Here is a 27695-nt window from a genome sequence, read left to right as displayed (position 1 = left end):
CAAAATTGGTTCCATATTTTTTTATTTATTTTACCTTTATTTAACCAGGCAAGTCAGTTAAGAACACATTCTTATTTTCAGCACTTTGAGATATCAGCTATAGAACCCTGTATGGTGCCATTTATGAATTATGACTACTACTAATAAATAGTCATATTTTTTAGCCAAGAATATAATATAATAAACATTAACAGACCAAATAATACCAGCAATGTTTTGACATTTTATCGTCATTATATGCAAACATAGTTTGGAAATATGCACTGGTGGCCAGGGTGGAAACTGTTTGCTTGAATGATGACCAGCGTCAATCTTGGCACCAACTCTGTGGCTTTATGGAACAGTACAGTAAGGGTTGTTGCCTTCTGGGTCTAGAAAACAAGATAAAAGGAGCAAAAATATGAGTTAATTTACAGAAATAAGCATGAGTTAATCTGCCAAAATAAAGATACATTGCAAAGCAGACATATAATCATTAGGATTTAGAAGAACAACTTACATAGAGCTGTTGTCAGCAGCAGCCGAAAGAGAGATCCTCTGCCTCTGATGGCTTACTGCCAGACTGAGCGAAACATAGTGTGTCAAAAGCCATGTAATGATTAACTAGCCTATTGAATCACCAAGACAAATATATATAAATCATTTTGATAAATACTTCCTCTCAGTCCGCCCACTGCCCATCAAGTGCATTCAACAGAGGTCAACAATAGTCTTGTAATAGCTTCATGAAACATTGTCCCCTCATCTGACTCCACACTGAAATAAAAGTAACAATTAGCTAGTACCCATTGTCAGACTGGGTCTGTAGCTCTATTTGGCATGTTCCATAATACAAAATCATGTTTCTTTGTAAGAGCTAGCTTGTAAAGTGGCTAATTAAAGAAGCCTAGCTTTGACCTGTCTAGCTTGTTAGCTAGCTAGCTTACAAACAGTGCTCAAATGTTTTATCTATCTAGTCTAGCTATAGTTTATTAAATTACTGGCTTCATTTATTCAACCACAGTCCTCTTGCATCCTCATGTTGGAATGGCGGTTGGTTTTTTAATCAGAATGGCAGTTGGTTTTTAATTCAGAATGGCGGTTCAAATTTGAATAGACCAAAAGGTTCTATAGAATCCCCCCTTTTTTAATGTAAGTTCATATCAAATGAAATCAAATGTATTTATATAGCCCTTCTTACATCAGCTGATATCTCAAAGTGCTGTACAGAAAGCCAGCCTAAAACCCCAAACAGCAAGCAGTAAAGATGTAGAAGCACGGCATTTGCTTTTATTTCCTCTTGCTTCTAGCGAGCAGTAAGTTGTTGTGTGCTGTTTGCCACTCCGACCTCTGCAACAAAGTTGCAAAATCGTGATTTCGATCTTGCCCTGCTATAGAGAGTTAATGTTATCAAGGTTATTTGCCTAGAAGCCCCTTTTTTATGTAAGAGTGTATGCTTTTATTTCCTCTTGCTAGCTAGCAGTAAGTTTGCAACAGCACAGATTTGTATGAATTCCTAAGATGTTTTTTTTTTATTTGACCTTTATTTAACTAGGCAAGTCAGTTAAGAACAAATTCTTATTTTCAATGACAGCCTAGGAACAGATTTGTACCTTGTCAGCTCGGGGGTTTGAACTTGCAACCTTCCGGTTACTAATCCAACGCTCTAACCACAATGTGATACGGAATCGCTATTATTTTTAATTTTTAGAACACACTCAAGAACCTCCAGAAGCTAACCAGCTAACTAGCTACAAGCTATTTAGTCATTGTTAGTTTTTTTATTTTTTTACCTGGATAACACTCGCCAGTCCAGCTTCCCTGCCCCATCCACCGCTGCCCCCTGGACACTGATCACTTGGCTACATAGCTGATGCACGCTGGACTGTCCATTAATCCATTAATCACGGTACTCCATTCTGCTTGTTTATGTTTTATCTGTCGGCCCCGTTGCCTAGTCAACGCCATTTTACCTGCTGCTGTTGTGCTAGCTGATTAGCTGTTGTTGTCTCACCTACTGTTTTAGCTAGCTTTCCCAATTCAACACCTGTGATTACTGTATGCCTCACTGTATGTCTCTCTCAAATGTCATTATGCCTTGTATACTGTTGTTCAGGTTAGTTATCATTGTTTTAGTTCACAATGGAGCCCCTAGTTCCACACTTCATACCCCTGATACCTCCTTTGTCCCACCTCCCACACATGCGGTGACCTCACCCATTAAAACCAGCATGTCCAGAGATACAACCTCTCTCATCATCACCCAGTGCCTGGGCTTACCTCCGCTGTACCCGCACCCCACCATACCCCTGTCTGCGCATTATGCCCTGAATATATTCTACCATGCCCAGAAACCTGCTCCTCGTATTCTCTGTCCCCAATGCTCTAGGCGACCAGTTTTGATAGCCTTTAGCCGCACCCTCATACTACTCCTTCTCTGTGCCGCGGGTGATGTGGAGGTAAACCCAGGCCCTGCATGTCCCCAGGCACCCTCATTTGTTGACTTCTGTGATCGAAAAAGCCTTGGTTTCATGCATGTCAACATCAGAAGCCTCCTCCCTAAGTTTGTTTTACTCACTGCTTTAGCACACTCTGCTAACCCTGATGTCCTTGCCGTGTCTGAATCCTGGCTCAGGAAGGCCACCAAAAATTCAGAGATTTCCATACCCAACTATAACATATTCCGTCAAGATAGAACTGCCAAAGGGGGAGGAGTTACAGTCTACTGCAGAGATAGCCTGCAAAGTAATGTCATACTTTCCAGGTCCATACCCAAACAGTTCGAACTACTAATTTTGAAAATTACTCTCTCCAGAAATAAGTCTCTCACTGTTGCCGCCTGCTACCGACCCCCCTCAGCTCCCAGCTGTGCCCTGGACACCATTTGTGAATTGATCGCCCCCCATCTAGCTTCAGAGTTTGTTCTGTTAGGTGACCTAAACTGGGATATGCTTAACACCCCGGCAGTCCTACAATCTAAGCTAGATGCCCTCAATCTCACAGAAGTCATCAAGGAACCCACCAGGTACAACCCTAACTCTGTAAACAAGGGCACCCTCATAGACGTCATCCTGACCAACTGGCCCTCCAAATACACCTCCGCTGTCTTCAACCAGGATCTCAGCAATCACTGCCTCATTGCCTGTATCCGCTACGGAGCCGCAGTCAAACGACCACCCCTCATCACTGTCAAACGCTCCCTAAAACACTTCTGTGAGCAGGCCTTTCTAATCGACCTGGCCCGGGTATCCTGGAAGGACATTGACCAGGACATGCCTGGTCATTCTTTAAAAGTAACTTCCTCACCATTTTAGATAAGCATGCTCCGTTCAAAAAATGCAGAACTAAGAACAGATACAGCCCTTGGTTCACTCCAGACCTGACTGCCCTCGACCAGCACAAAAACATCCTGCGGCGGACTGCAATAGCATCGAATAGTCCCCGCGATATGCAACTGTTCAGGGAAGTCAGGAACCAATACACGCAGTCAGTCAGGAAAGCTAAGGCCAGCTTCTTCAGGCAGAAGTTTGCATCCTGTAGCTCCAACTCCAAAAAGTTATGGGACACTGTGAAGTCCATGGAGAACAAGAGCACCTCCTCCCAGCTGCCCACTGCACTGAGGCTAGGTAACACGGTCACCACCGATAAATCCATGATTATCGAAAACTTCAACAAGCATTTCTCAACGGCTGGCCATGCCTTCCGCCTGGTTACTCCAACCTCGGCCAACCCCCCCCCCGCAGCTCCTCGCCCAAGCCTCTCCAGGTTCTCCTTTACACAAATCCAGATAGCAGATGTTCTGAAAGGGCTGCAAAACCTGGACCCGTACAAATCAGCTGGGCTTGACAATCTGGACCCTCTATTTCTGAAACTATCCGCCACCATTGTCGCAACCCCTATTACCAGCCTGTTCAACCTCTCTTTCATATCGTCTGAGATCCCCAAGGATTGGAAAGCTGCCGCAGTCATCCCCCTCTTCAAAGGGGGAGACACCCTGGACCCAAACTGTTACAGACCTATATCCATCCTGCCCTGCCTATCTAAGGTCTTCGAAAGCCAAGTCAACAAACAGGTCACTGACCATCTCGAATCCCACCGTACCTTCTCCGCTGTGCAATCTGGTTTCCGAGCCGGTCACGGGTGCACCTCAGCCACACTCAAGGTACTAAACGATATCATAACCGCCATCGATAAAAGACAGTACTGTGCAGCCGTCTTCATCGACCTTGCCAAGGCTTTCGACTCTGTCATTCACCATATTCTTATCGGCAGACTCAGTAGCCTCGGTTTTTCGGATGACTGCCTTGCCTGGTTCACCAATTACTTTGCAGACAGAGTTCAGTGTGTCAAATCGGAGGGCATGCTGTCCGGTCCCCTGGCAGTCTCTATGGGGGTGCCATAGGGTTCAATTCTCGGGCCGACTCTTTTCTCTCTATATATCAATGATGTTGCTCTTGCTGCGGGCGATTCCCTGATCCACTGGATGGTTCCGACCTTGAATATGTGGACATCTATAAGTACCTAGGTGTCTGGCTAGACTGTAAACTCTCCTTCCAGACTCATATCAAACATCTCCAATCGAAAATCAAATCAAGAGTTGGCTTTCTATTCCGCAACAAAGCCACCATTCACTCACGCCGCCAAACTTACCCTAGTAAAACTGACTATCCTACCGATCCTCGACTTTGGCGATGTCATCTACAAAATTGCTTCCAACACTCTACTCAGCAAACTGGATGCAGTTTATCATAGTGCCATCCGTTTTGTCACTAAAGCACCTTATACCACCCACCACTGCAACTTGTATGCTCTAGTCGGCTGGCCCTCGCTACATATTCGTCGCCAGACCCACTGACTCCAGGTCATCTACAAGTCCATGCTAGGTAAAGCTCCGCCTTATCTCAGTTCACTGGTCACGATGGCAACACCCATCCGTAGCACACGCTCCAGCAGGTGTATCTCACTGATCATCCCTAAAGCCAACACCTCATTTGGCCGCCTTTCGTTCCAATACTCTGCTGCCTGTGACTGGAACGAATTGCAAAAATCCCTGAAGTTGGAGACTTTTATCTCCCTCACCAACTTCAAACATCTGCTATCTGAGCAGCTAACCGATCGCTGCAGCTGTACATAGTCTATTGGTAAATAGCCCACCCATTTTCACCTACCTCATCCCCATACTGTTTTTATTTATTTACTTTTCTGCTCTTTTGCACACCAATATCTCTACCTGTACATGACCATCTGATCATTTATCACCCCAGTGTTAATCTGCAAAATTGTAATTATTTGCCTACCTCCTCATGCCTTTTGCACACAATGTATATAGACTCCCCTTTTTTTCTACTGTGTTATTGACTTGTTAATTGTTTACTCCATGTGTAACTCTGTGTTGTCTGTTCACACTGCTATGCTTTATCTTGGCCAGGTCGCAGTTGCAAATGAGAACTTGTTCTCAACTAGCCTACCTGGTTAAATTTTTTATTTTATTTTTTTAAACTAGGCTACCCGGCCGCCAGAGATGTACTAAGCTGGACAACGTGTCTAATATTGAAACAATGGTGTGCCTATATTTAGGTAATTTTTGCTGCTCATGGCAACACTGTGTTGTGATTGCTTGCATCATGAAGGGTGCTTTGACCTGCAGTTGTTCCACTTTCAGCAAAAAAACTCATATTGGATCCAAAGTGATGAAAATATGGTTTAGAGCCACCCAAGCACATTAATAATGGGGCTCAGCAACTTCATGATAAATGTAATTGATTTCATTTATCTACTTAAGTAATGTGGTAATGTACATGTTAAATGGGTTCAACATCAGTTTGAAATCAGCCACAATTGATAAGATCCAATTGAGTTATCCAAACAACTTACTGCAAATCATTCTAATTGTTTTGTCTGATTATTCAAATTATTTAATTGACAATTGTAATCTGAATATTCAGCTGTCAATGAATCATCCACTTGTTCAAGTAATAACCTGTGCAAACCGCAGTAATGAAGTCCGTGGAGATATTCAAACATGATTGTGGGCACGTTGGGTGGCAGTAACCAAAAGGTTGCAGGTTCAAATCCCAGACCTGACTTGGTGAAAAATCTTCCAATGTACCCTTGAGCAAGGCAGTTATCCTTAGCTGCTCCAGGGTAGCTGTCAAAAATGGCTGAACCCTAGCCATGACCCCACTCTTTGAATGTGTCTCAGGGAGAGTGGGATATCCAAATAGGATAACTTTAAGCACCTAATAATATCTATTATATTATATCAGTGTTGCAGACATCCAGTACAGCCAAAAGAACGACTCTAAAATAGCTGTCACAGCAGTAGACATGAGTTATTAATTGAGTGAGTGATTTAAACTTAAGTTGTTTTCCATTTCTGCCTAGTTGCGAAATATACTGACCAAAGGTCTTTCCTCAATGGATGACAGATGATAAAGGGGAGGGGAGCGTCTAGGAGAGAAACATGGTAGCAAAGGTTGCCTGACATATTTATAGTGTTCCATGAAATGGTATTAGTTCAAACTACAAATACAATTCTGAATCAAGTTCATTATTGACATATTAGTTACGATTATAATAGAACAAGCATCAAGAGATCTTGTTTGATCCTCAGTCAAATAATTTTCCTTTTGGTTCTAGAACATTTAAACCAAACTAGAAGTACGACTCATTATTGCATTGTCTGCCTTCTATTCTAGAATGTGCATTTAAAGATGACATTTCAGTTTCTATCCTGGTTCTGTGACCTGATTTGAGAATGTAAAAAATGAACAACAAAATAAATAAAATATCAAATCAAACAACACACATTACTTGGTGTGAGAAGGGTCTGGTTGAGACCTTACTTTTCAGTTGTTCCCTTATCAGCGTACATGTAACCTATGATAGGCCTCTCTCATGGACTCTCAATGTAAGATAACAAGACTAAGTCCACATTCCAACCATGATTTGAGCTTCAAATGCCTTTTTTTTTTTTTGCCAGCAGCAGCATTTCTGAATGTTCTCTTTGATAACCGAGGACTGCATCTGTGGGCGGGGGAGTGAATGCATAAATAGTGCATGGTGTTCTCCATAATATGGTGGCTGATTCTGCTGGCCATAACCATGGTTTATAGAAGTTTAACCAGTGGTACTGGGGGCTCATCTTTCTTTGAACTCTGTCTACCCTACTGTCATTATCTCTCTCTCACTGTCCACACAACGTCCCCTTTAACTTTTCCTCTCTCTTTCCCTCTCTAACTTGGAAACATTAACAGGAAATCTGCAATTTGCATCCCTCAGACCAGGCTCAGACATTGCATTGCTTGGTAGATTCTGGACAGAACTGGTCAACAGATCAGAAGCTTTTTGTCAAATCCACAAATACAGTTCAGGCATCCAACACATTGAATGAAAGCACAATGAAAAATAGAAAGAACATAGCGGTATCACAGATAGCAAATATCTTGAGATTAATCCCACATACTTTCAGCCTAGTATGCTTCATACTGCTCATAGTTGCCCAAAATCTAACTAAAGATGCACAGAAGTCATCATGATAGGTTATGGTATCTACTCATAACGCAGGTGTCAATCATGATGACATAGTCTCGGGAATTTGTCAGGCCTATTTGTCCTACAGGTAGGCCCATGGCAGTGTGTAATCATTTAGGTAGGTCTACTAGTTTATGTAATAACACGTTTGTTGGATAACCTGCATCGCACCAGCTGGATCAAGAGAATTTACGCAGCCAATATTGTCATTTTGAGATATCCTTCCGCTGTACTATTTTTTTTCAATGACTTTGCATTTATTCTGCTGACTCTGCATGTCCCTTTCGAGCACACACCAAAAGCGGCCAACTATTTCCCTCAACATTGATTCTCCATAGGTTGTACGTGCCTTACATCCACCACCAGTCACCATTGCTGAAGTATATATGAGGGTCACCAGGGCGGTTGTTGTGTCTTAGCGGATACAGGAACTTCAGAGCTTGCATCACCCGGTAGAGGCGGTTTGGTTGGCTGTGAAGGAGGCAGGAGCAGGGATAGGAAAGTCGAATGAAATGCGCCTCTTAGTTGTTTCATGCTTTATTGAAAGCGAGTAATTTTAACATAAAATCAGACACCTCGCGGTCCATTTATTTGTTTTCAGATTGTCCTGTTTTCTAACTTTTTTTCTGAACGGATATAACGAAGATCTAGCTACATCAATAGCCTACTGCTGGATTACTTTACGAAATAAATATACATTTGCGTGTATACATATATTTATATATGCAATCGGTAGGCTATTCGTTTGCATTAAAGTTATCAACCTAAGCATCATCGTCGACTGCGATGCGCAGAACCTAGATTCAGTCAATGTGTTTGCCTCCGATAAATTGTTACACGTGTTGCAAAGTGCAAAGTTCTTTCATTAGCCTGTACTGGGCAACCTCAGCGGTGCAGTTCTTCTTCATAGACCAATCAGATATGAGTTGTAGTTGGTGCTAAAGGGCACACGACGCTCTTATTCTATCTCTCTATATATTTATTTTTTTAGAATTTTGTATTTCATTACCCCATTTTAGTATTTTACAAGATGTCGTGCCTTTTGCTTGGACTTATCAGAAGGTGAGTATCTTAACATTTTGCCATTTGAAACTCAATTTATACCGAACAAAAATATAAACGCAACATGCAACAATTTCAAAGATTTTACTGGGTTACAGTTTATAATAAGAAAATCATTATATTAAAATACATTCATTAGGGCCTAATCTATGGATTTCTAATGATTGGGAATACAGATATGCATCTGTTGGTCACAGATAAAAATGGGCCTCACAATGGGCCTCATGATCTCTAAATGGTATTTCTGTGCATTCAAATAGCCATTGAAAAAATCAATTGTGGGCTGCGTTTGGATGTACTGCCAAATTCTCTAAAATGACATTGGAGGTGGCTTATGGTAGAGAAATGAACATTCAAATCTGTGGCAACAGTGCAGTCTGCATGCCAATTGCATATTCCCTCCACTTCTGTGACATTGTGGCGTTTGACAAACTACACATTTTAGAGTGGCTTTTATTGTCCCCAGCACAAGGGGAACCTATATAAGAATCATGCTGTTGATATGCCACACTTGTCAGGTGGATGGATTATCTTGACAAAGGAGAAATTTGTGCACAGAATTAGAGAAATATGCTTTTTATGTGTATGGGAAATTTCTGTGATCTTTTATTTCAGCTCATGAAACATGGGACCAACACTTTATATATATATTATATTATATTTTTGTTCAGTGTATTTCCTTATTGACCAACCATGGCAGAGTATAGTGTAGCCTTCTCAGCAACATTATGGTTTTTCAACATTTTAGAAACTGCAATGGTAGCCTAAAGATGGTATTAAATTAGTTTTCATGAATTAGTAATATCCCTATCGTGGATAGGGATACTTTACCCAGTTGTTATTGCTATCTCACTCAAGATACTGTATGTCTGTTGGCAGCAATCCTAGGCAAACATCCTTCTTACGATAGGGTATATGTTTATGGTGGCAAACTCAGGGAATACACACACCCTGCAATATCAGAGAAGCATCGTAACCTAATATCAAGGATGCATAAACAACAGATTAAATGTCCACAAACTAAGGATTTAAATGTTCCCATTGTAGAATGGAAGGTCCTATTGAAGAATTTGAGGAAGCACTGAAATGCGAAGCGGTGAGCCATTCATCAGCTACATCTTGATTATCAGTGCTGAAATAGTGTCAGACCAATAGCACAGCGCACACCGAGAACTATGTGTCTTGGTTTGTGTTAGGCAGATTTGGAAGTGCACAAATCTGACCATTCATATTTCAAAAGCTGTTTGCCTCGGAGATAGAAAATGACGGAAAGAATTTAAAGATCCTGTTATAACAAGTGAGAGAGACAGGACGACCCAAAGAGACCATGTCCCTCATTTTGAATCTCTTACGTTCCCCCTTCATAACTCTTTCTCTAGGCTTTGGTGACGTCACGCGGAGACTAAAAACAGTAAATGTGAGCTGTCTTGAGTGCATCTTGTCTTGACAGTCTGGAGAGGATCTATGTCCATGTGTCTGTGCATTTGTGATTGGTGCATGAGTGTTGATACACAATCATAGTGCATTATGGGAGTTAGGAGTTTTAATGACTTCTGCATGTACATGCATGGTGAATGAATGTATTTCCAGTGTGCATGTGCTACGTGCATTTCTGCTCAGTTCCTGAAAATTCCTTGTGGACCAAGCCATTAACATTCAAAATGGGAGGGGGGGGGGGAGTGGTGTGACTGTGTGTGGTGCATGGTGATTGGTCTACGTTTTTGTCCTGGTGTAAATGAGACAATGCAGAGCTCAACCGGGACCCAAAGAGAAGGCCACAGGGGTTGAGAAATGATACATTGTTATGGTCATCGTTGTGCTCACATGTTTATCTCTCCCTAAGTCAGGATAACACTGTAGCCTATTCCTGGTTTTACATTCAGTTTCACAGAAATGTCTGTGGGCGCCCCACAATGGGAAAGCAGGGTGCACTGGTAATTGAATATAGCTTATGTTTTTGGTGAGCTACATTGCAAAATTACACAGGCAGATTTGTACTCTTTAAGTTGAACTGTGCTGCTATGGTACTTGTAGTTGGAGCTGAGGCTTTTGCCACACCCTTAAATGGAAACGTATAGAGCTTATACAGTACATATGAACTCATGTTACATGTTCAGCACATTCTCTTTCCTTTAAATTTTTTTAAATTTTTTTATTTTCTTGTAATATTGTGCAGCACGTGTATAGTTTAGATGTTTGCATGACAGAACAAAAGCTCCTGCATTATGCTCAATAGATTTTCAGTTGAAGTCTTTTTTTTTTAAGTGGCCTGAAGCATGGCATTCTACACGGAGGAAAAGGTGGAAAGTCTAACCTTTCTCCTCTCCTGGTTCATTTTTTTTTTTTGTCTGCTTGCTTGCTCTCTCCCAGTCTGAAGTTTCTCAACACACATCTGGTCGACTGCATGCAGAAATGTGTCACTTATAAGAGACTTCATGAACTGGAGAAGATCTTTTAAGATGATGTATCATCACGTAAAGGGTTACACAGTGTTTTAAATAACACTTGTTCCCTGTGATGTTGGGCAAGAATTGTTCTTGGCAATATGCCATTTTTCCATCCACAACATGTTATCTTCTCAGTTTGCACCTAGGGCACTGGGCAGCCTTTAACCTTTCCTTTAGAAATGGCCGTTATGTACACGTCAAGTTTAATGACACCAACGATGCAGCCAATTGGGGCTGGCGGCGGGCTAGCACTTTTACCAGGTAACAGGGAGCCTAGTGGTTAGAGCATTGGGCCAGTAACTGAAAGGTTGCTGGATTGAATCACCGAGGTGACAAGGTTAAAAAATCTGTCGTTCTGCCCCTGAACAAGGCAGTTAACCCACTGTTCCCCAGTAGGCCGTCATTGTAAATAAGAATTTATTCTTAACTGACTTGTCTAGTTAAATAAATCTAAATCTTTCAACTAGTAGAAAAGTGTTATTTTTGAATTTCAAGCCAAATAGTCAATGGACCTATAACCTTGAGTTGGAATGTGAGTTCAATTGTAAATCAGCTCCCAGAGCCAAAGAGAGACCTAAATCAGTTCTTAGACTTGTCAATAAAGTTAGTTTAAAAAAGTTCAATTGAAGAGTGTATCTGAGAACCCATATCGTCATTCTCAGGCTTGTTATTGATTTTTTCCCTTTTTTTTTGTTGTGAAGCCGTCGTGCCTGGTTTTTCTAGTCAGCTAGTCAGATTGCTCACGCATGTTGTAACTGATTTGTGTTCTGCCCTTGTTTATGAACACTGCTGTTAACAAACAACAGAAAGCCCCCCCTACGTGCCCCTGCCATTATAAAGAGCTCTGAGCTGAAGTCTCAGGTTGCACTGCCCTGGACACAGTTTGCATTAGATTGCCCACTTCCTGCTACTTACTTACATTCTTACTTAGCCCGAGGAAGAGCAGCAAAACCAAACTGCGTAGGAAGATGGCTGCTCTTTCAATGGCCTTTCCTCGTGAAAGTCATTTGAGTTTTGAAGGTATGGGATATGTCTCACAGACTTTTTAAATCATGAGGAACATGTATGGATCATGAAATGCTATTGTAGAATAAGTTCAGAAGTAACACATTCACCGTGCTTGCCTTTGTTTGGGGAAACCCTAAAAAGTGTGATCTGAGAAGTGACATTACATTAGTCCATTACCCCTATGCATTACCCCTATGCATTACCCCTATGCATTATTGATGTGTGGATTATTCACCAGCACTAATAGTAGGACTATAGTGACACATTGTCCTCTAATCTGCTCTCCATAGAATTGCATCCCTGAAACAATACTGAAGAGGTTGATCGTGTGTCTTGCTACCATTATGCATCTCGCTACCCAGTATTTAAATGTCGTTTTGTATTGTTGCCTATTTTGACACCAGATTTAAATTTGATATCCGTTTTGGATATTTGTTTATTTATTTATTTTTAAACTGCAAGTTGCTAAATGATGGTAGTATTGCTCCTCTTACAGCTGATATCATGTATATTATGGTACAGAATGTTTTTGAATACAGTTCACCTTCCTGTCAGCCTCCGTAACACACCCACTCTTACCTCCCGGTGTCTTGGTACAGACGGGGTGGAGTGGGGACATCCGTGGGGGTCCGCTCCTTAGCCTCGATCCCCTCCCTGCCTCCAGCGGTGGCAGACTTTGTGAAGAGGGCCGTGGATGAGTGCAAGCCTGCCAATGTGCATGTGGTGACGGGGAGCGCGGAGGAGTCCGCCCACATCCTAGCTGGCCTGGAGAAAGACGGCATGGTGAAGAGGCTACCCAAGTATGAGAACTGGTGAGCGTTGCTGTGGTCCCCTACCTACTCTATCAGTGCTGTGATTGGTGGGACTCTGGCTCTGTATGTCAGGAAGCAGTAAGATAGTGAGCTAAGGTAATGTAGAGAAGAATATAATACATTAACTGTGATTTTTCTGGTTAGTAAAGAATGCTTACGTTGAATATGTACATTCTTGGGAGTACTAAGTCTGTCAAACAAAGTAATCTGTCTTTTTAATCACTTTTTCCACTGTGGCCCTGAAGCTCATCAAAAGCCTGTTATTCTCACTCTACCATAAAGAATGATAAGAGAATTAATAGTCTGTTTATGGCCTTTATCTCTGCAGCTGGCTGGCACGTACAGACCCCAAAGACGTGGCTCGGGTGGAGAGTAAGACTGTGATCGTCACCAAGAACCAGAGGGACACCATCCCTATCCCCGATGGGGGGGCTAAGAGCCAGCTGGGCAGCTGGATGAGCGAGGGTGACTTCCAGAAGGCCAGACAGGACCGCTTCCCAGGCTGCATGGCAGGTAGTGGACTGTACACAACCCTCCTCTCCTTCTGGACTCCCTGGAGGTTTACACCATTCTGTCTATAGTTTCAGCTGTCCACAACCCTCCTCTCCTTCTGGACTGCCTGGAGGTTTACACCATTCTGTCTATAGTTTCAGCTGTACACAACCCTCCTCTCCTTCTGGACTCCCTGGAGGTTTACACCATTCTGTCTATAGTTTCAGCTGTCCACAACCCTCCTCTCCTTCTGGACTCCCTGGAGGTTTACACCATTCCGTCTATAGTTTCAGCTGTCCACAACCCTCCTCTCCTTCTGGACTCCCTGGAGGTTTACACCATTCTGTCTATAGTTTCAGCTGTACACAACCCTCCTCTCCTTCTGGACTCCCTGGAGGTTTACACCATTCTGTCTATAGTTTCAGCTGTCCACAACCCTCCTCTCCTTCTGGACTCCCTGGATGTTTACACCATTCTGTCTATAGTTTCAGCTGTCCACAACCCTCCTCTCCTTCTGGACTCCCTGGAGGTTTACACCATTCTGTCTATAGTTTCAGCTGTACACAACCCTCCTCTCCTTCTGGACTCCCTGGAGGTTTACACCATTCTGTCTATAGTTTCAGCTGTACACAACCCTCCTCTCCTTCTGGACTCCCTGGAGGTTTACACCATTCTGTCTATAGTTTCAGCTGTCCACAACCCTCCTCTCCTTCTGGACTCCCTGGAGGTTTACACCATTCTGTCTATAGTTTCAGCTGTACACAACCCTCCTCTCCTTCTGGACTCCCTGGAGGTTTACACCATTCTGTCTATAGTTTCAGCTGTCCACAACCCTCCTCTCCTTCTGGACTCCCTGGAGGTTTACACCATTCTGTCTATAGTTTCAGCTGTACACAACCCTCCTCTCCTTCTGGACTCCCTGGAGGTTTACACCATTCTGTCTATAGTTTCAGCTGTCCACAACCCTCCTCTCCTTCTGGACTCCCTGGAGGTTTACACCATTCTGTCTATAGTTTCAGCTGTCCACAACCCTCCTCTCCTTCTGGACTCCCTGGAGGTTTACACCATTCTGTCTATAGTTTCAGCTGTCCACAACCCTCCTCTCCTTCTGGACTCCCTGGAGGTTTACACCATTCCCTCTATAGTTTCAGCTGTCCACAACCCTCCTCTCCTTCTGGACTCCCTGGAGGTTTACACCATTCTGTCTATAGTTTCAGCTGTCCACAACCCTCCTCTCCTTCTGGACTCCCTGGAGGTTTACACCATTCCGTCTATAGTTTCAGCTGTACACAACCCTCCTCTCCTTCTGGACTCCCTGGAGGTTTACACCATTCTGTCTATAGTTTCAGCTGTACACAACCCTCCTCTCCTTCTGGACTCCCTGGAGGTTTACACCATTCTGTCTATAGTTTCAGCTGTACACAACCCTCCTCTCCTTCTGGACTCCCTGGAGGTTTACACCATTCTGTCTATAGTTTCAGCTGTCCACAACCCTCCTCTCCTTCTGGACTCCCTGGAGGTTTACACCATTCTGTCTATAGTTTCAGCTGTCCACAACCCTCCTCTCCTTCTGGACTCCCTGGAGGTTTACACCATTCTGTCTATAGTTTCAGCTGTACACAACCCTCCTCTCCTTCTGGACTCCCTGGAGGTTTACACCATTCTGTCTATAGTTTCAGCTGTACACAACCCTCCTCTCCTTCTGGACTCCCTGGAGGTTTACACCATTCCCTCTATAGTTTCAGCTGTACACAACCCTCCTCTCCTTCTGGACTCCCTGGAGGTTTACACCATTCTGTCTATAGTTTCAGCTGTCCACAACCCTCCTCTCCTTCTGGACTCCCTGGAGGTTTACACCATTCTGTCTATAGTTTCAGCTGTCCACAACCCTCCTCTCCTTCTGGACTCCCTGGAGGTTTACACCATTCTGTCTATAGTTTCAGCTGTACACAACCCTCCTCTCCTTCTGGACTCCCTGGAGGTTTACACCATTCTGTCTATAGTTTCAGCTGTCCACAACCCTCCTCTCCTTCTGGACTCCCTGGAGGTTTACACCATTCTGTCTATAGTTTCAGCTGTCCACAACCCTCCTCTCCTTCTGGACTCCCTGGAGGTTTACACCATTCTGTCTATAGTTTCAGCTGTCCACAACCCTCCTCTCCTTCTGGACTCCCTGGAGGTTTACACCATTCTGTCTATAGTTTCAGCTGTCCACAACCCTCCTCTCCTTCTGGACTCCCTGGATGTTTACACCATTCTGTCTATAGTTTCAGCTGTACACAACCCTCCTCTCCTTCTGGACTCCCTGGAGGTTTACACCATTCTGTCTATAGTTTCAGCTGTCCACAACCCTCCTCTCCTTCTGGACTCCCTGGAGGTTTACACCATTCCGTCTATAGTTTCAGCTGTCCACAACCCTCCTCTCCTTCTGGACTCCCTGGAGGTTTACACCATTCTGTCTATAGTTTCAGCTGTCCACAACCCTCCTCTCCTTCTGGACTCCCTGGAGGTTTACACCATTCTGTCTATAGTTTCAGCTGTCCACAACCCTCCTCTCCTTCTGGACTCCCTGGATGTTTACACCATTCTGTCTATAGTTTCAGCTGTACACAACCCTCCTCTCCTTCTGGACTCCCTGGAGGTTTACACCATTCTGTCTATAGTTTCAGCTGTACACAACCCTCCTCTCCTTCTGGACTCCCTGGAGGTTTACACCATTCTGTCTATAGTTTCAGCTGTCCACAACCCTCCTCTCCTTCTGGACTCCCTGGAGGTTTACACCATTCTGTCTATAGTTTCAGCTGTCCACAACCCTCCTCTCCTTCTGGACTCCCTGGAGGTTTACACCATTCTGTCTATAGTTTCAGCTGTACACAACCCTCCTCTCCTTCTGGACTCCCTGGAGGTTTACACCATTCTGTCTATAGTTTCAGCTGTCCACAACCCTCCTCTCCTTCTGGACTCCCTGGAGGTTTACACCATTCTGTCTATAGTTTCAGCTGTCCACAACCCTCCTCTCCTTCTGGACTCCCTGGAGGTTTACACCATTCTGTCTATAGTTTCAGCTGTCCACAACCCTCCTCTCCTTCTGGACTCCCTGGAGGTTTACACCATTCCGTCTATAGTTTCAGCTGTACACAACCCTCCTCTCCTTCTGGACTCCCTGGAGGTTTACACCATTCTGTCTATAGTTTCAGCTGTACACAACCCTCCTCTCCTTCTGGACTCCCTGGAGGTTTACACCATTCTGTCTATAGTTTCAGCTGTACACAACCCTCCTCTCCTTCTGGACTCCCTGGAGGTTTACACCATTCTGTCTATAGTTTCAGCTGTACACAACCCTCCTCTCCTTCTGGACTCCCTGGAGGTTTACACCATTCTGTCTATAGTTTCAGCTGTACACAACCCTCCTCTCCTTCTGGACTCCCTGGAGGTTTACACCATTCTGTCTATAGTTTCAGCTATCCACAACCCTCCTCTCCTTCTGGACTCCCTGGAGGTTTACACCATTCTGTCTATAGTTTCAGCTGTACACAACCCTCCTCTCCTTCTGGACTCCCTGGAGGTTTACACCATTCTGTCTATAGTTTCAGCTGTACACAACCCTCCTCTCCTTCTGGACTCCCTGGAGGTTTACACCATTCTGTCTATAGTTTCAGCTGTCCACAACCCTCCTCTCCTTCTGGACTCCCTGGAGGTTTACACCATTCTGTCTATAGTTTCAGCTGTCCACAACCCTCCTCTCCTTCTGGACTCCCTGGAGGTTTACACCATTCTGTCTATAGTTTCAGCTGTCCACAACCCTCCTCTCCTTCTGGACTCCCTGGAGGTTTACACCATTCTGTCTATAGTTTCAGCTGTACACAACCCTCCTCTCCTTCTGGACTCCCTGGAGGTTTACACCATTCTGTCTATAGTTTCAGCTGTACACAACCCTCCTCTCCTTCTGGACTCCCTGGAGGTTTACACCATTCTGTCTATAGTTTCAGCTGTACACAACCCTCCTCTCCTTCTGGACTCCCTGGAGGTTTACACCATTCTGTCTATAGTTTCAGCTGTACACAACCCTCCTCTCCTTCTGGACTCCCTGGAGGTTTACACCATTCCGTCTATAGTTTCAGCTGTACACAACCCTCCTCTCCTTCTGGACTCCCTGGAGGTTTACACCATTCTGTCTATAGTTTCAGCTGTACACAACCCTCCTCTCCTTCTGGACTCCCTGGAGGTTTACACCATTCTGTCTATAGTTTCAGCTGTCCACAACCCTCCTCTCCTTCTGGACTCCCTGGAGGTTTACACCATTCCGTCTATAGTTTCAGCTGTCCACAACCCTCCTCTCCTTCTGGACTCCCTGGAGGTTTACACCATTCTGTCTATAGTTTCAGCTGTACACAACCCTCCTCTCCTTCTGGACTCCCTGGAGGTTTACACCATTCTGTCTATAGTTTCAGCTGTCCACAACCCTCCTCTCCTTCTGGACTCCCTGGAGGTTTACACCATTCTGTCTATAGTTTCAGCTGTCCACAACCCTCCTCTCCTTCTGGACTCCCTGGAGGTTTACACCATTCTGTCTATAGTTTCAGCTGTCCACAACCCTCCTCTCCTTCTGGACTCCCTGGAGGTTTACACCATTCTGTCTATAGTTTCAGCTGTACACAACCCTCCTCTCCTTCTGGACTGCCTGGAGGTTTACACCATTCTGTCTATAGTTTCAGCTGTACACAACCCTCCTCTCCTTCTGGACTCCCTGGAGGTTTACACCATTTTGTCTATAGTTTCAGCTGTACACAACCCTCCTCTCCTTCTGGACTCCCTGGAGGTTTACACCATTCTGTCTATAGTTTCAGCTGTACACAACCCTCCTCTCCTTCTGGACTGCCTGGAGGTTTACACCATTCTGTCTATAGTTTCAGCTGTACACAACCCTCCTCTCCTTCTGGACTCCCTGGAGGTTTACACCATTTTGTCTATAGTTTCAGCTGTACACAACCCTCCTCTCCTTCTGGACTCCCTGGAGGTTTACACCATTCTGTCTATAGTTTCAGCTGTACACAACCCTCCTCTCCTTCTGGACTCCCTGGAGGTTTACACCATTCCGTCTATAGTTTCAGCTGTCCACAACCCTCCTCTCCTTCTGGACTCCCTGGAGGTTTACACCATTCTGTCTATAGTTTCAGCTGTCCACAACCCTCCTCTCCTTCTGGACTCCCTGGAGGTTTACACCATTCTGTCTATAGTTTCAGCTGTACACAACCCATTCCGTCCTCTCCTTCTGGACTCCCTGGAGGTTTACACCATTCTGTCTATAGTTTCAGCTGTCCACAACCCTCCTCTCCTTCTGGACTCCCTGGAGGTTTACACCATTCTGTCTATAGTTTCAGCTGTCCACAACCCTCCTCTCCTTCTGGACTCCCTGGAGGTTTACACCATTCTGTCTATAGTTTCAGCTGTCCACAACCCTCCTCTCCTTCTGGACTCCCTGGAGGTTTACACCATTCTGTCTATAGTTTCAGCTGTACACAACCCTCCTCTCCTTCTGGACTCCCTGGAGGTTTACACCATTCTGTCTATAGTTTCAGCTGTCCACAACCCTCCTCTCCTTCTGGACTCCCTGGAGGTTTACACCATTCTGTCTATAGTTTCAGCTGTACACAACCCTCCTCTCCTTCTGGACTCCCTGGAGGTTTACACCATTCTGTCTATAGTTTCAGCTGTCCACAACCCTCCTCTCCTTCTGGACTCCCTGGAGGTTTACACCATTCCGTCTATAGTTTCAGCTGTACACAACCCTCCTCTCCTTCTGGACTCCCTGGAGGTTTACACCATTCTGTCTATAGTTTCAGCTGTACACAACCCTCCTCTCCTTCTGGACTCCCTGGAGGTTTACACCATTCCGTCTATAGTTTCAGCTGTCCACAACCCTCCTCTCCTTCTGGACTCCCTGGAGGTTTACACCATTCTGTCTATAGTTTCAGCTGTCCACAACCCTCCTCTCCTTCTGGACTCCCTGGAGGTTTACACCATTCCGTCTATAGTTTCAGCTGTCCACAAAAATCAATAAATAGTCTGTAATGGAGTGTTATTCTTCAGTCAATTTGGGTTCATCACTTTTTTTTTTAATGCCTATTTTTGCCTACCAGAAAACCGGGCTTAAACCTCAACGTTGAGTCGAGTGTTTTAGTGTCATACCACTGAAGTCTAATTAGACAGTGAGAGGGCCAGTAGTCATTAAAATATAATATGGTCAAATTTAGGATTAAAATGTAGAGTTATATAATTATCTGAAAAGGGACCAAAACAAAATTGGAGACACCAACTGTTTTAATCAGCTAACTGAGACTTGTCTCTAATGAAAAATAATGTCTAACTCTCAATGTTTTATTGAAATGAACATCCTCATTCTTCCTCAGGTCGAACCATGTACGTGATCCCCTTCAGCATGGGCCCGGTGGGCTCTCCGCTGTCTAAGTTTGGCGTGCAGGTGACAGACTCCCCCTACGTGGTGGCCAGTATGGGCATTATGACACGCATGGGCACCCCCGTCATGGACAAACTGGCACAGGGGGCGGAGTTTGTACGCTGCCAGCACTCCCTCGGTCGACCCCTCCCACTGAAAGGTACCATTTCACAGAGGCCTTCTCTCGAACTGCTGTCACGCGTCACATCCCTTACATAACCATACACATCCTGCTTTATGCCATACAGTTGCCTCACTTCATTTAGTCTTTCCATTTACTCTAATTCCATTCACTGCTTCTATATTCATTCATCCCTCCATCACCATTATCCTCCCATGGTCCCCCTCCCCGCTCCCAGCTCCCCTGGTCAACTCGTGGCCGTGTAACCCAGAGAAGGTGCTGATCTCCCACCTGCCAGACACCAGGCAGATCCTGTCGTTCGGCAGTGGCTACGGAGGCAACTCCCTGCTGGGGAAGAAGTGCTTTGCCCTGAGGATCGCCTCGCGCATCGCCAAGGACGAGGGCTGGCTGGCCGAACACATGCTGGTGAGAACGGGGAACTGATAGGGGTGCACTGAATTCCCTTTTTTGGAAGGGTTCCGATAGGAATACTGTACCTTAGACAGGAAAAGCAGACCGGAATATCTGTGCTGACCTGCAATATCAGGAGATGGGTTGCCAGATACAGATCCACAGTCAGTACCTCATACAGTAGCAGGGGAGTAGTTAGTTAATCTCTTGTGACGTTCCTACGTTATGGGAGATACTACTCAATGCAACACTCTCTGTTTCTCTGTCTGTCTGTCTGTCTGTCTGTCTGTCTGTCTGTCTGTCTCTGTCTGTCTGTCTCTGTCTCTCTGTCTGTCTCTGTGTCTGTCTGTCTCTCTGTCTCTCTGTCACTCCTCCCCCACCAGATCCTGGGCATCACCAATCCTCAGGGAGTGAAGCGTTACGTGGCGGCGGCATTTCCCAGTGCCTGTGGGAAAACTAACCTGGCCATGATGAAGCCTGCGCTGCCTGGCTGGACTGTGGAGTGTGTAGGAGACGACATCGCCTGGATGAAGTTCGACAGTCAGGGTGAGGGGAGGGATACACACTCAACACACAGTGACTAGTACAGACTCGACCCCTAACATACTAGTAGAGACTCGACCCCTAACATACTAGTAGAGACTCGACCCCTAACATAGTAGTAGAGACTCGACCCGTAACATACTAGTAGAGACTCGACCCGTAACATACTAGTACAGAATCGACCCCTATCATACTAGTACAGACTCGACCCTTAACATACTAGTAGAGACTCGACCCGTAACATACTAGTAGAGACTCGACCCGTAACATACTAGTAGAGACTCGACCCGTAACATACTAGTAGAGACTCGACCCGTAACATACTAGTAGAGACTCGACCCCTAACATACTAGTAGAGACTCGACCCCTAACATACTAGTAGAGACTCGACCCCTAACATACTAGTAGAGACTCGACCCCTAACATACTAGTAGAGACTCGACCCCTAACATACTAGTAGAGACTCGACCCCTAACATACTAGTAGAGACTCGACCCGTAACATACTAGTAGAGACTCGACCCCTAACATACTAGTAGAGACTCGACCCCTAACATACTAGTAGAGACTCGACCCCTAACATACTAGTAGAGACTCGACCCCTAACATACTAGTAGAGACTCGACCCCTAACATACTAGTACAGACTCGACCCCTAACATACTAGTACAGACTCGACCCCTAACATACTATTACAGACTCGACCCATAACATACTAGTACAGACGCGACCCGTAACATACTCAAGCTTTGAATTTACTGTCAGGCTATTAATTTCATGGTCAGACATTTGTACAACCCATTGAAACTATAACCATCAACTCCCTCCTGTTTTAGAGTTCATTGTGCTTCTTTCAGGAAACAAATCCATACATGCATCTCTGTTACTCACTGCCCTAGTCACTTTGTTCTCAGGTAAACTCAGGGCAATCAACCCAGAGAACGGCTTTTTCGGTGTGGCTCCCGGCACGTCCCTGAAGACCAACCCTCATGCCATGGCGACCATCGCCAAAAACACTGTGTTCACCAATGTGGGTGAGACCAGTGACGGAGGGGTGTGGTGGGAGGGACTGGACCCCCCTGCCGCAGGGGTCTCCCTAACCGACTGGCACGGCAAATCCTGGAAAGCAGGTAGAGTTGACTCACTGTAGTGCAGTGGGAACCAATCTGAAAGCAGGTAGAGTTGACTCACTGTAGTGCAGTGGGAACCAACCTGAAAGCAGGTAGAGTTGACTCACTGTAGTGCAGTGGGAACCAATCTGAAAGCAGGTAGAGTTGACTCACTGTAGTGCAGTGGGAACCAACCTGAAAGCAGGTAGAGTTGACTCACTGTAGTGCAGTGGGAACCAATCTGAAAGCAGGTAGAGTTGACTCACTGTAGTGCAGTGGGAACCAATCTGAAAGCAGGTAGAGTTGACTCACTGTAGTGCAGTGGGAACCAATCTGAAAGCAGGTAGAGTTGACTCACTGTAGTGCAGTGGGAACCAATCTGAAAGCAGGTAGAGTTGACTCACTGTAGTGCAATGGGAACCAACCTGAAAGCAGGTAGAGTTGACTCACTGTAGTGCAGTGGGAACCAATCTGAAAGCAGGTAGAGTTGACTCACTGTAGTGTAGTGGGAACCAACCTGAAAGCAGGTAGAGTTGACTCACTGTAGTGCAGTGGGAACCAACCTGAAAGCAGGTAGAGTTGACTCACTGTAGTGCAGTGGGAACCAATCTGAAAGCAGGTAGAGTTGACTCACTGTAGTGTAGTGGGAACCAACCTGAAAGCAGGTAGAGTTGACTCACTGTAGTGTAGTGGGAACCAACCTGAAAGCAGGTAGAGTTGACTCACTGTAGTGTAGTGGGAACCAACCTAAAAGCAGGTAGAGTTGACTCACTGTAGTGTAGTGGGAACCAATCTGAAAGCAGGTAGAGTTGACTCACTGTAGTGTAGTGGGAACCAATCTGAAAGCAGGTAGAGTTGACTCACTGTAGTGTAGTGGGAACCAACCTGAAAGCAGGTAGAGTTGACTCACTGTAGTGTAGTGGGAACCAATCTGAAAGCAGGTAGAGTTGACTCACTGTAGTGTAGTGGGAACCAACCTAAAAGCAGGTAGAGTTGACTCACTGTAGTGCAGTGGGAACCAATCTGAAAGCAGGTAGAGTTGACTCACTGTAGTGTAGTGGGAACCAACCTAAAAGCAGGTAGAGTTGACTCACTGTAGTGTAGTGGGAACCAACCTAAAAGCAGGTAGAGTTGACTCACTGTAGTGTAGTGGGAACCAACCGGAAAGCAGGTAGAGTTGACTCACTGTAGTGCAGTGGGAACCAATCTGAAAGCAGGTAGAGTTGACTCACTGTAGTGCAGTGGGAACCAACCTAAAAGCAGGTAGAGTTGACTCACTGTAGTGCAGTGGGAACCAATCTGAAAGCAGGTAGAGTTGACTCACTGTAGTGTAGTGGGAACCAACCTAAAAGCAGGTAGAGTTGACTCACTGTAGTGCAGTGGGAACCAACCTAAAAGCAGGTAGAGTTGACTCACTGTAGTGTAGTGGGAACCAACCTAAAAGCAGGTAGAGTTGACTCACTGTAGTGTAGTGGGAACCAACCTAAAAGCAGGTAGAGTTGACTCACTGTAGTGCAGTGGGAACCAACCTAAAAGCAGGTAGAGTTGACTCACTGTAGTGTAGTGGGAACCAACCTAAAAGCAGGTAGAGTTGACTCACTGTAGTGCAGTGGGAACCAACCTAAAAGCAGGTAGAGTTGACTCACTGTAGTGTAGTGGGAACCAACCTGGGTTTGTCCTGTGGTCGTTTTCAATTATTATTTATTTTAGTTTTAATTCAAATTAAATATATCTTGGGAGTATTAATGGTATTATATGCTATTTTACATTACTTTTCACAATGCAAATAGTTTATTATCATAGTAATAATAATAAGCCTTTTAAGCTGGAATCTTTAAATGAAACAATGTTTTGGTAAAAAGCTGAGTGATGGACCTGGAGAAATGTAACCACTCTCAAATTCAAAGCAAGAGCTATGTATGCAAGGACTGCCCATCAAATATATTAAAATAATAGTTTTAACTTTGTGTTGAGTCTATACAGTGTTTGTTTACATTTACTTTTGTTTACAAACATTGGACAAGCTTCTACTGTATTTTGGGTTTTGATACTTCCAGTCGAATGTCACGGCCCTGACCGGCTGTGGGGAAAACAACCTGTGGTTACCTAGGTTACCCCGTTGGCTCACAGCAAATACTTGACCCTTTTTAAATGCAGTTTTTTTGTTATCTGCTTTTTTTTGTCAATTACAAAACTACATTTAAGAGAAGTACAAGATGACTTTTTCAACATTGCTTGCTCCCGAGCATTCTCACTACTTAGATTAATGTAATATTGACTGTAGGGATTCATTCATGCCCCTTTTCATGAAGGTGCTAGCAGCCACGTGACTGGAACATTAAGCTAAACAAGACCAACACCACAAACAAACAGACTATACAGCTAGTGAGTGGAGTTACAAATCGCCCAAAACAAGTGAAATGTCTTACCTGTGATGAAGTGTTCCCCACACCGTAATATATAATAATATATATATAATATAGCCCATTTAGCAGACGCTTTTGTCCAAAGCGACTTACAAGTCGGCTGGGGCCACTACTTTTACATATGGGTGGCCCCAGCGGGAATCGAACCCACGACGCTTGGCGTTGCAAGCGCCATGCTCTACCGACTGAGCCACACAGCCCCGTAGATATGTGTAGCCTACTTGGACATCGGGTCCCCACATTCGCACGCCGAATAACCTGTAGCCACAGGACTCTTGTCTTCATTTCCCAATGTGGGAGCATTGTCAACCATAGGTCAGGATCTTTGACCTGCTTACATGTACGTTGAACAATGAAGTTGTCTCTTTTACAATGGGGTTCAATGGGAAATAATGTTTGTTTTTCCCCCAATTTGTGGGTTTAGTCGAGAGAGAATAACATCTTATGACGGGAATATCAACTTGGAGTATGGGGTATGACAGTTGAACGAAGCTCATGAGGATTATATTCTTCAAGAATTACTGGGTATATATCATTCATTTATAAGTCCCAAAATAGATGTACATTCACTGCTAAAATGGACTACTGAGAAATTTGATGTAAAATTGTTTTTATCTGCGACTTGAGCTTTTGGCTGTGATTTGGTGGTCCTTGAGCTTTTGGCTGTGATTTGGTGGTCCTTGAGCTTTTGGCTGTGATTTGGTGGTCCTTGAGCTTTTGGCTGTGATTTGGTGGTCCTTGAGCTTTTGGCTGTGATTTGGTGGTCCTTGAGCTTTTGGCTGTGATTTGGTGGTCCTTGAGCTTTTGGCTGTGATTTGGTGGTCCTTGAGCTTTTGGCTGTGATTTGGTGGTCCTTGAGCTTTTGGCTGTGATTTGGTGGTCCCCCGAACCAGAAAGGTTGGGAACCTCTGCTGTAAGTCTTAATAGTGACACCTGGTGACACGGCATGATACTCTCCTTTTGTTGTCATTGGTTTGAGAAAGTACTCTGCATCACTTTTCTACTGCCGTCTCTTTGTAAATCACCACATAGCATTTATCCATGAATCTATTAGTGTCAATTATAATGTAATCATGTTTCTAAGTGATTTATTTACATACAATCAAATCAAAATGTAATATAAATGTTAATGTCCTAATACTATTACATTTCTAACAGTAATAATGCGTTCCAATCATATTCACCCTCTTTGTAAGTCGCTCTGGATATGAGCGTCTGCCAAATGACTTAAATGTAAATGTTTCTCTTCCTCACAGGAGACTCTGGCCCGTGTGCTCATCCCAACTCCAGGTTCTGTACCCCGGCGGCCCAGTGCCCCATCATCGACCCCCAGTGGGAGAGTGACGAGGGTGTGCCCATCGATGCCATCATCTTCGGGGGCAGGAGGCCGGAGGGTGAGTGGCCTCTACTGATCCAATGACTAAAACATTGGTTTATAGTAGGCCATCTAAGATTACCACTATATATTTTCATACTAGCATCTAGTGTTGTAGCTAGTGTTGTAAATTATACCGTTTTGGTTAATGTAACGAGAACAAATGCAAAATGATTCCCTATGATGACTGAATTGACATTATTATCCAATGTGTCACTTTGGGACACTGTTACACTGTTGCTCTGACCTCTGTTTCCCAGGAGTCCCTCTGGTGTACGAGTCGTTTAACTGGCGCCACGGTGTGTTTGTAGGAGCCTCTATGAGGTCTGAGGCCACAGCAGCTGCTGAGTACAAAGGTACAGAACCTCATTAACCACATTAAAGAGCTTGTCAAAGTTAATTCAATCATTTAATTAATGTTTCTGGCTCCCGAGTGGCAGCGGTTAATGACACTGCATCTCACTGGTGGTTCGAATCCAGGCCGTATCATAACCGGCCATGATTGGGAGTCCCATAGGGCGGTGCACAGTTGGCCCAGCGTCATCCTGCTTTGGCCGGTGTAGGCTGTCATTGTAAATAAGAATTTGTTCTAAACTGACTTGCCTAGTTAAATAAAGGTTAAATACAGAACAGTTCTAACATTTAAGTGGATAGGAGATGTCTATAGAGTAGACAGTAAAAACCTCTCTAAGGTTAATATCATCTGATATGATGGTATACTGTTGTCCCTGATTCATCTGTGATAATGTAGAAAACCATGACCTTTTGAATAAAATACTTTTTTTTTTCTCCAGGCAAGGTTATCATGCACGACCCCTTCGCCATGCGCCCCTTCTTCGGCTACAATTTCGGTGACTACCTAGCCCACTGGCTGAGCATGGAGACCCGCAAGGGCGCCACCCACCTGCCCAAGATCTTCCATGTCAACTGGTTCCGGAAGGACCCCACGTCGGGCTCCTTCCTCTGGCCAGGTTTCGGTGACAACGCCCGCGTTCTGGAGTGGATCTTCAAGCGCTGCAGCCGTGAGAGGGAGGACGAGGCAGCCAAGAAGAGCATGGTGGGCTGGGTGCCACTGGAGGGAGCCATCAACCTGCAGGGACTGGGCAGCAAGGTGGACATGGGTGCCCTCTTCGACCTGCCCAAGGCCTTCTGGGAGAAGGAGACCCAGGAGCTGAGGGCGTACTTCACCCAGCAGGTGGGAGCCGACCTCCCCCAACAGGTGGAGGGAGAGCTGAAGGCTCTGGAGGACAGGGTCAGGAATTGAGAGGTGGAGGGACCAGATGATTCAGAGAGAGAAAGTATTGACTATTGGACATTCTACTACGCTGATGCTGCTATATGGTAGTACTGACAAAAAATTACTAACAAGCTAATTTCAATTTTGTGGAAACTGTTGTGCCTATATGTGGGTAGATGTAAACCAAAGTTTCTAAATTGTAGGAAAATACAATGAGATGATGTGACTGCATCACTGAAGAATGCAGTTCATGCTACCACACTCTGTCAGTGGCTATATCAGTAGGTTTTAGGTGATGGAGCAGAATCGGTGTTTAGCAGTACCTTACTGACATCTTGCAAAGAAGTATAAGGTATTGGATGTTTACAAGCTTTAGCCCAAATAATCTAATCTAATCAGGACAAGCGTAAATATCCATATTCATTTAAACATTTTTAAACAGCATTTTTTTGTCACTTTTGTATTGTTTCCAATAAAAATGATTATGAGCTAATGTTTACACATGAGATATGTAACATGTTGGACCAATAAAAATGATTTAATGTGAAGGTTTTTATTCCAGTGCAATTAATAAACAACCTCAAATTCAGCCTCAATTGTGTCTGTTGATCAACACCAAACATAACTGACATAACCCCCAAAATATATAAATTAAACATTTGTAAGTAATGGTAATATTTAAGAT

At 44.5% G+C, this 27695-nt stretch overlaps 1 protein-coding gene, 1 long non-coding RNA gene and 1 other non-coding gene across 3 annotated transcripts; 1 reads left to right on the top strand and 2 right to left on the bottom strand.

The window, feature by feature from the left end:
• Positions 1-14: 14 nt before the first annotated feature.
• On the bottom strand, positions 15-12698 carry LOC135522920 (uncharacterized). The gene is made up of 3 exons (XR_010452742.1): positions 12609-12698; positions 500-562; positions 15-371 (listed from the first exon to the last, which is right to left on the bottom strand). It is a non-coding gene; the product is annotated as an uncharacterized LOC135522920 (long non-coding RNA).
• Positions 7959-27599, top strand: LOC135522919 (phosphoenolpyruvate carboxykinase, cytosolic [GTP]-like). The gene is made up of 10 exons (XM_064949625.1): positions 7959-8574; positions 12629-12841; positions 13170-13354; positions 19744-19950; positions 20150-20337; positions 20706-20868; positions 21778-21993; positions 25655-25792; positions 26034-26129; positions 26568-27599. Exons 1-10 carry the CDS (start codon positions 8543-8545, stop codon positions 27035-27037), a joined length of 1908 nt encoding a protein of 635 aa, XP_064805697.1. The 5' UTR covers positions 7959-8542; the 3' UTR covers positions 27038-27599.
• trnaa-ugc (transfer RNA alanine (anticodon UGC)) lies at positions 24525-24598 on the bottom strand. The gene has a single exon. It is a non-coding gene; the product is annotated as a tRNA-Ala (tRNA).
• Positions 27600-27695: the final 96 nt, after the last annotated feature.

Source organism: Oncorhynchus masou, chromosome 30 (assembly GCF_036934945.1).
Source record: "Oncorhynchus masou masou isolate Uvic2021 chromosome 30, UVic_Omas_1.1, whole genome shotgun sequence".
NCBI lineage: Eukaryota > Metazoa > Chordata > Actinopteri > Salmoniformes > Salmonidae > Oncorhynchus > Oncorhynchus masou.
Note: the sequence above shows the minus strand (reverse complement) of the source record. Positions and strands in the feature narration are given on the sequence as shown.